Source organism: Physella acuta, unplaced genomic scaffold, assembly GCF_028476545.2.
Source record: "Physella acuta isolate Inbredline_101_S28 unplaced genomic scaffold, ASM2847654v3 ptg002230l, whole genome shotgun sequence".
Classification (NCBI taxonomy): Eukaryota; Metazoa; Mollusca; class Gastropoda; family Physidae; genus Physella; species Physella acuta.
The window spans coordinates 119,614-127,915 of record NW_026733730.1 but is presented as its reverse complement, the minus strand read 5'-3'; the positions used below and the strand labels follow the sequence as shown (position 1 = coordinate 127,915).

Sequence of the window (8,302 nt, the reverse complement as noted above, 5' to 3'; positions counted from 1 at the left end):
CGAATCCAGAAAAGGCGCCATATGTATGATACAGGCTTATATATATATATATTTCGCCTCGAGGTTCAAGCAAAATTTTGAGATACGAGTTATAGGATCAACGGGTTTCACAATTCAAGAAAAAGAAACACCCCAATTCTTCGTGGATGGAAGAAACAAACTTGATAGGTTTTGTTTTATTGAATGACACATTCTGCATGGATGGAAGAAAGAAACTTGATAGGTTTTGTTTTATTGAATGACACATTCTGCATGGATGGAAGAAACAAACTTGATAGGTTTTGTTTTATTGAATGACACATGCTGCATGGATAGAAGAAACAATCTTGATATTTTAGTAGGTTTTATTTTACATTACACGGCCTGCACGCGAACGTGAGTAAAGCAGAGTTTCTTCCAGGCATATCCTGGTAAAACGTCTACACCCCCCCCCCCCTCCGCCCCAAATAAAATTTAACTTATGTAAGAGAATATGTACTTTTACCAGTGTGCCCCCCCCCCCCCCCTCCCCGGAAAAAAATATTCCGCCCCCCCCCCCCCCTCACCCGAAAATTTTCAAGTCGTCCCCCCCCCCCTCACGCTGGTAAAAAAAAAGTCCGAAAGAAACACCGTAGTAAAGCGTGGTGAAAATAGCAAAGACCAAGTAGGCTGATTTCCGAACTTTATAAACTTATCTCTTTACATTCTCCTTTACGTTAATGATAATGTTTCTTTACATTTTTAACGTATAAAGTATAAATACATTTTTCGTATTGAAAATACGTAACAAAAACAACTGGGTGGCATTTTGGGGACAAGAACGGATAATTGCCATTTCACGTATATTCAATGGAGAAAGTTGCTTTGAGACACAAACAATTAAACCTATGATACGACCAGAAGCGTCTCGAGGCGGGGACTGGGGGTGCGCACTGCACCGGATGACACTATTGGGGGGGGGGGTGACACCATGGCGAAAAATGTTAAAGAAATAAGTTTTTTGCCAGTTCAACTAATTATTTATTAGAGTTAATCCACTATAAATAAATGACTATAGATAAACATCTTTATTATTAACTGTGAATATTTTAAAACTATCACCGGTGTGGGGTAGAGTGAGTGGGAGGGGGTGGGGTGACACCAAATGCAAAATTACAGAGGGAAAAAAGCTTTGTCTAGTTTTTTGAATCAACCGCCGGAGAAGGGGTGATACCAAATTTAATAATTTACGGTGAAAACTACCCAATTTGCTTATGAATTAATAGGTGGATTGTGCGCATAATTGACCCCATATATATATATATATATATATATATATATATATATATATATATATATATATATATATATATATATATATATATATATATTATATATATATATATATATATATATATATATATATATATATATATATATATATATATATATATATATATGGGGTAGAACAAATTAAAGTCGTATTTCGAGGTTTTGAAACTTTCAAGGGGAGCGAACGACAGTAGGGGAGATAATGCCTCCCTTTAATACTATTCCGTATACATAGTCTTCTTAGTTATGTTTTACATGTACGCTTTAATATATTATATTGAATAGTTGTACAACATAAATTTGTCTCTTTATAGATTAAATATATTATTTACATACATTTTAACATTTTAAGCAATGAAGTATGTTGATAAAAACTAAATTGTTCTAAAAACAGTATTCTTATTTTAAAGAACCAAAACAGTAATCACGATGTTGGTACCAAAAGTCTGCAGATCAATGAGTACTAGATCTAGATCTAGATATAAAAATGTTGAAACAAAGAAGGCTCAATTTGCTTTAAGTCTAAATCTAACAAAGTTTTTTAAACAGATCAAATTTATTCATGTCTTTGAATGAGGTATCTCATTTATGTGAAAAGTTTTTTTTAAAAAAAACACATACACCAATTTGTACGATTAAAGATTATAGATATTTAATATTAATCTTTATTTTTAAATATTTTATTTTTAAAAACCGAATTTCGAAAAAAAAAAGCTTTTGGCTTATTTGGTAAATATTATTTGGTAAATATTGGATTTAGCCACACAGCCGCAATTTCACTGGTACACCCGCTGTCTTGGGGTACCCAATATGGCGGAAGAAGATTTAGAGTTAGATAGTTGGGAAGAACAAGCCGATAGTGGTGTGAGTAACCGTTATTAAAATTTAATTTTATTCAGAGTTATAGACACCACAAGTAAGGATACCAAATAATTTACAATTTTGAGCATACTGATTATTTATACTTTGGATTGTGGGCCCAACAGACAAGGCAGTGCTCTCTTTCCAATCATTCAGTGCTCAGTGGTGACAGAATTGTGACAGTCATCGACTCATTCACTCAAGTCAAATTCACTGGCATTTCAGTGCATCCTAGATTTCTAATATTAGTAATATAGATCTAGTCAGAGGCGTAGCGACCCTTCCCGGGGATAAACTTTCGATTAGCAACCCCCTCTCAAACTTTCGATTTGCACCCCCCTCTCAAACTTTCAATTTCAATTTGCACCCCCCTTCAAACTTCTGATTTGCACATAGAGATCTATGTTCCCCCCCCCCCCCTGCCCCTCCATCGCTACGTATCTGGATCTAGTGTAGGCCTAATTAATATTTGGCCTATTTGTAGGTCCACTTCAAGAAGGTAACTTTCTACTTACTTTAATACTTAATACTTACGACTCTCTGAGTCTCTAGAGTACAATGAGGCCAAGGCTATTCTGCCCAGCTGACTTAGTATAAATACTATAATAGTTAGATTTTATAATAGACCAAATACTAGGGCTATTCCCAGTCAGCTATTATTCCATGCAAAATACAACTGGGGTAGTGGATAGTATTTTACAATAACAAAAGCATTTATCGTGACTAGGGAATGAGGTATAGATTAAGAGAGCAGTGCTATTTTTGTGTCATATTTTATAAGAAAAAGTATTAGGCCCTATGGTTTAAGTTTGGTAAAGTTAGTATTTGTTCATAGCTGTTACATAAATGATCAGTAGTCTACTCTAAATCTAAAGTAATATACCAGGGCTTAGGCCTAATGGTAATTTTAAATTAATTAGGCCTATGTAGGCCTACAAGTTTAGACTTTAGTAGTTCACAGTGCTATTCAACCGTCAATTTCCATTTTAAAATTCACATAGAATAATTAAATATGTGAAATAGCTTGACCATTTGAAAACGGTTATTATTCTTATTGTTTCCAGTTTCCATTGCTATTTTCTTAAGTTTTTTTTATCTTTCTTAGCAAAAATCTTGGGGACTAGTCTTTTTTTTCATGTGCTGCAAATATCATTAGTATGCCTGCTATCATAAACAAGAACAAATTAAGGAAAGTAATCCTTTCAGAAATTACGACAAAAACATATGAAATTGAAATGCCTCTGATGGGTGTGAACCCACAATGTCCACGCATTATTCCACTTACACTTGACCACACAGCTCTTGACGTAAATGACTAGGCCTAGTCTTGTTTAATTGAAACTGGAACAGAGAAGTGTCAGATTTTAAACTTATGACATTGGCCAGGCTTCAGTTTTATATCATCAACTATGCAAAATGTAATAAAAGTATCGTAGGTCTTTAAAATTAACCCAAAACCAAACCCAACTCTAGACATTGATTTAAGCCTAACCCAAACTCAAACCCTAGCTGAACCTTAAGCGATGACCGGGTAGTAATGTCCTACTGGGGAGGGAGGAGAGGGGGTAATGCCCTGTTCCCATACATTTACTAACCATGGCAGTATTGTTTTTTGTTTTTCAGATTCTCGACAAGAGACTAGAAGAAATGTCTCTAGATATTAAAAGTAAAGAGAATGAAAAAAGAAAGCAGTATGTGGAAAGTATTACTAGTCTGTAGGCTTTAAAGTTAACTTTTTAAAAAAAATATCAAGGTACTTGAAAAAAGTGCTTTGTTATAATTTTTAATTACAGAAAGGCAGTAGAGTAGTGTATTATTTGATTTTGAAGGGCGATCAGTAAATGAGTAATCTGTAATCTATTATTTTTTTGTAGTCTATTTTTAATTAACTATGATTAAACATGTAATAATGGTTAATTAAAAACTCAGCAAACAGAAGACATGAAGCTACCATTGTTATTTTCCCGTATTGATTTTGAATAGTAATGGTTATACTCGGAGAACTAGAAAGGACATTTGAATCAATATTTATGTCATAGACTATTTTCTCTGATACTGCATATAAATAAAATACTTAACTAATATTTGAAACTTGCCAATGTATTTTATATCTTGTTTGTAAATTTTTCCACATGTGCTATTCTTCAACAGAACACAACATTTAGTCTCTACCCCTAGCCCAATTTTAATAGAAGAAAGTGGAAAGACACAGTACCAGCCCCAGGTCCGTATTTTGCGCAGAGAACCAAAATCACCATCCAGTCCGCCAAAGAAACACACAAATAATATAGGGTTAGTTTTTCCTAATATCTTTTATTTTGTATAGTGTTTTTTTTTAGTTGACTTGTATTGTTTTTATAAAAAATAAGTGGCTATTACTGTTATATGTTTGTAAGAAGAATGATCACCTAATAATTGAATTTCCAGCCCCTCCTGTGTCACAGGCTCCTCCAAACATAATAAATCACTGCAGCAAAGAGAGGCTGAGTATGCTCAAGCTAGGATGAGAATATTTGGTTCACTTCCACCAGAAGATGATGATGATGATAATAATGAAAATATAGACAATTTTTCTAGAGGAGATGATGACACTTTAGATAAAAGCAGGTAGAAGAAAAATAAAGTTAACTTAAGAAGTCATGTTTGAGAACCAGTAAATAAAGGATATGGTTTTTAATATTGTGAATTTATTAACTGATGCCATTTTTAAAAAAAAAAACTATTTTTAATTTCAGCTCTCCTCAAATGATTAAACCTGACCCTTCATCTCCCAGGGTATCCATTGTTCGACAGCCTAGAGGTCCTGATGGTACAATTGGTTTTAAAAAGGCTGATCCAACCTAGCATTAGTTAAAAAAAAAAATTTTCCTTTTTTAGTTTGATGTGATGTGGCAACTTCCATATTCTGGTACTTTGTGCTAATCTTTACTTGGCTTGCCTTTTGTAAGATTTATTAGTCTATAGTTTTATATCATGAATTTTCATAATAAAAAAATTCTAATTTTGAATTTTAAAAAAAATGGTTTCAAAATTTTTTTAAAGCCAGTTTGAGAATTTGTCTCACCACATCAAAATGTATGTAAAAAATTTATGACTGTTTTAGAAAAAAATACTTGATAATATATTTTAAAGAATTGTATACATGTATAAATTCCCAGAAAATATCTTTGTAAGTTGACCAGTTGACCATAAGAACTACTGGCATCAACATTATTGATTAGGATAAGCTGGCTAAAAACCCCTAAATGGATTAGCACTGTAAGTTGTGACAATACAAAGGTTGACGTGAATTATCTGTGTAGTATTATTTTATAATTGCATCAATTATAAATTTTACCCCTGGAGAATGTATAAAATTTATATTTATTATTCTTTTAAAACTGGAAATATTTTATTCAAAAGACTATTATTTTTAAACATGTTTTCAAACTTCCAAAAATCTTTAACTTGTCTTGGCTTATTCAATTATTTATTTAAAGTAACAAACTTTTGAACAGATTGAAAGCATATATGATATAAATAGATATTAAGAACACATTGTGTGTTTAAAAAAAATATACGTGACTGTGTTAGTCATGTCAGACATCAGCAATTATTGGCGTATGAAGATAATTAGTCATGATAATGCCATAATCAATAATTGTTTGCTGTGTGAAACATGTTTGTTGTACCATCTGTAGGTAGCAACTTGTTATGTCATGACTGGTCATACATTTCTATAGCTGCCAGCTGTTTGTCTAAACTATTTTAACAAGAATGTATGATCAGACTCTAGGTATATGTTCAAAATCTTTTAACAAACACTGTTTTTTAATTGATTTAATCGAGACTTAAGCTGTCAGAAAGATTTGTTTCTTGTTTAAGTGATTCAATTTGTTTTAGTTCTTACAAGCCGTTTTTAAAATCTTACAATTTCCGGTGCTTCAATTATAAAATGAAAATAATTTATTTAGCGTTTATTTTGTCTTGAGTGTAAATAAACGAATGAAAAAAGATAAAAATTATGCTGTAACTTATGCGAAGGGAAGGCTGGATAAAGTGATGGTTGTTTAAATTAAATGATATTTATTGCTCTTAGTCTTATCCTTGTGTGGTTATTTTGTTTTAAAATATGCTCTGTTGTAAATTCAACCACAAATGCTCCTACAAGGACACAATACTGAAATAATGATCTATGTCTTTAAGCTGAATGTTTTGTACATAATAAAAATAAACCCACCAGTGGTTACCTGAACCTACTTAAATTTGGTTGAAACCAGTTGAGTCCAACTCTGATTTGAACCACTTTGTTTTTGTGCTCCCATCTGTTAGCCCTACCCACATCCCTGGTTTAACATGATCATTTTGTACGAAATATTTTGTTTGCTGTATAGATCATACATCACAAGTTGGTCTTTAATGTGTGGTTTCTGTTTGTATTTTTTTGTAAATTATTTAATGATTCTTTTCATTGTAAACTATTTTTTAATTCATTCATTTCCTTAAAATATTGTTAATTAATATTTTAAATTTTCTAATTTTAATTCAATCAGAAGTGTAAACTAAAATATAAAATAAACACCAGTGGTTGCAAGCATCTTCTTTTTAAAAAACTAGTTCTATTGTGAGACTGCAACAAAAATAAGAATATTTTTAAAATGTGATTTTAAAGCTAAAATAAAAAATTAGATATTTCAACACCCAAGAGCTGTAATTTTAAAGCTAGAATAAAAACATGAAATGACGTGAGAAAAATGAAATATTTCAACAACCCAGGGGATGATTATTGTGACAAGGTGTGGGCTGGTCCTACTCTGATGTAGGAGAGATTCTAACTTGTGTGTTAAAAGTCTTTTTGATTTAGGTGTTTTAATTTTGTTAAAATTGGTTATGGGGGGATGGGTGGGAAGGAATGACTTGTTTAAATAAATAAAGGATGTGGTGGAACAGTTAAAACATGAGTAATATTTAGCAGAAATTCTGAGTTATTTTGGTAATGATCTTTCTCATTTCCTAATGGTTTTGGGCTTCAAGGTTACAAGGAAAAAATTATAAACTATAATGCATTGTCTTTTATTCTTGTAAACATGAAGGTTATTACCAACATTAGTTATCTGTTCAACAGTACTAAACAACAAAACTAACATAGTCATCTGTTCAACAATGCTACAACAAAAAAATCTCCCTGCCTGTTACTAAAACATCCAGATGTCCTTCTATATGTTGCCATTACTGATACATGCAATAACTCATTGTCTTACATTATATTCACGATTATGATAAATTAATTTAACATTCATTCATTTAAAAATGACAAATGTATTATATTAATTGTAAAAATAAAAGGTAGTTATTACTTGTATATAAATAGGTCTATAAAAAACTGTTGATCTTGAGTGGATGGAAGAGTAACTAATGCCTTTAGGGTCAACCTAAAACCCTTCGTAACTTTTTTATTAACCATAAAATTTGTGGGGTTAGTTAAGACCTACCCCATCATAACATGAAGTATTTTAACTATAAAATTTGTGGGATCTATTAAGATCTACCCCAAAATAATATGAACTATTTTATTAAGTATAACATTTATGGGGCTTGTTAAGACCTACCCCATCATAACATGAACTATTTTATTAACTATAACATTTGCCTGTGGTGTTTGTTTAGACCTAAGTGTGAACTAATGCAGTTTTGTGAAATAATTTTTGTGGCCATCTTAAGGACTTTTCACAAAAAGTGCATTGGAATTGTTTTATACATATTATAAATATAAAATTTTTGCCTTGCTCTTTCAAATATTTGTGCGTACTTGTCAAAGGTTAACTGAATCTTTTTGTTGATTTCTTTTGTTGGTTTGTTTGATTAGCATTTTTTAATTTATAGTAAGTTATCTGCTGCTATTTTAAGTCTTATAAGTAGTTCCCACCCTTTTCCCAAAATTAACTGTTAATGGATTGATTTTAATTTGTGTTGTCTCTTTAATTAGAACAAAAATATTGGCCAAAGTTTTAAATATTTCTAACAGTATTTTGAATCAATGTTTTGATTTTAAGCAGTGAGGCTGAATTTGTGTACATGTAGATTAAACTCAAGTTTTTGAATGCGTTTCCATTTTTTTTGTTTTCTGTTAATTGGATAATTTGGTAATCAGTATCTTCATTCAACAGGAAAT

The 8,302-nt window shown here is 31.5% G+C and overlaps 1 protein-coding gene across 1 annotated transcript; it reads left to right on the top strand.

Moving 5' to 3' along the window:
* Positions 1 to 2,077: 2,077 nt before the first annotated feature.
* Positions 2,078 to 8,241, top strand: LOC131932609 (SUZ domain-containing protein 1). Its single transcript, XM_059289548.1, has 5 exons — positions 2,078 to 2,154; positions 3,775 to 3,842; positions 4,303 to 4,443; positions 4,579 to 4,758; positions 4,887 to 8,241. Exons 1-5 carry the CDS (start codon positions 2,101 to 2,103, stop codon positions 4,993 to 4,995), a joined length of 552 nt encoding a protein of 183 aa, XP_059145531.1. The 5' UTR covers positions 2,078 to 2,100; the 3' UTR covers positions 4,996 to 8,241.
* Positions 8,242 to 8,302: the final 61 nt, after the last annotated feature.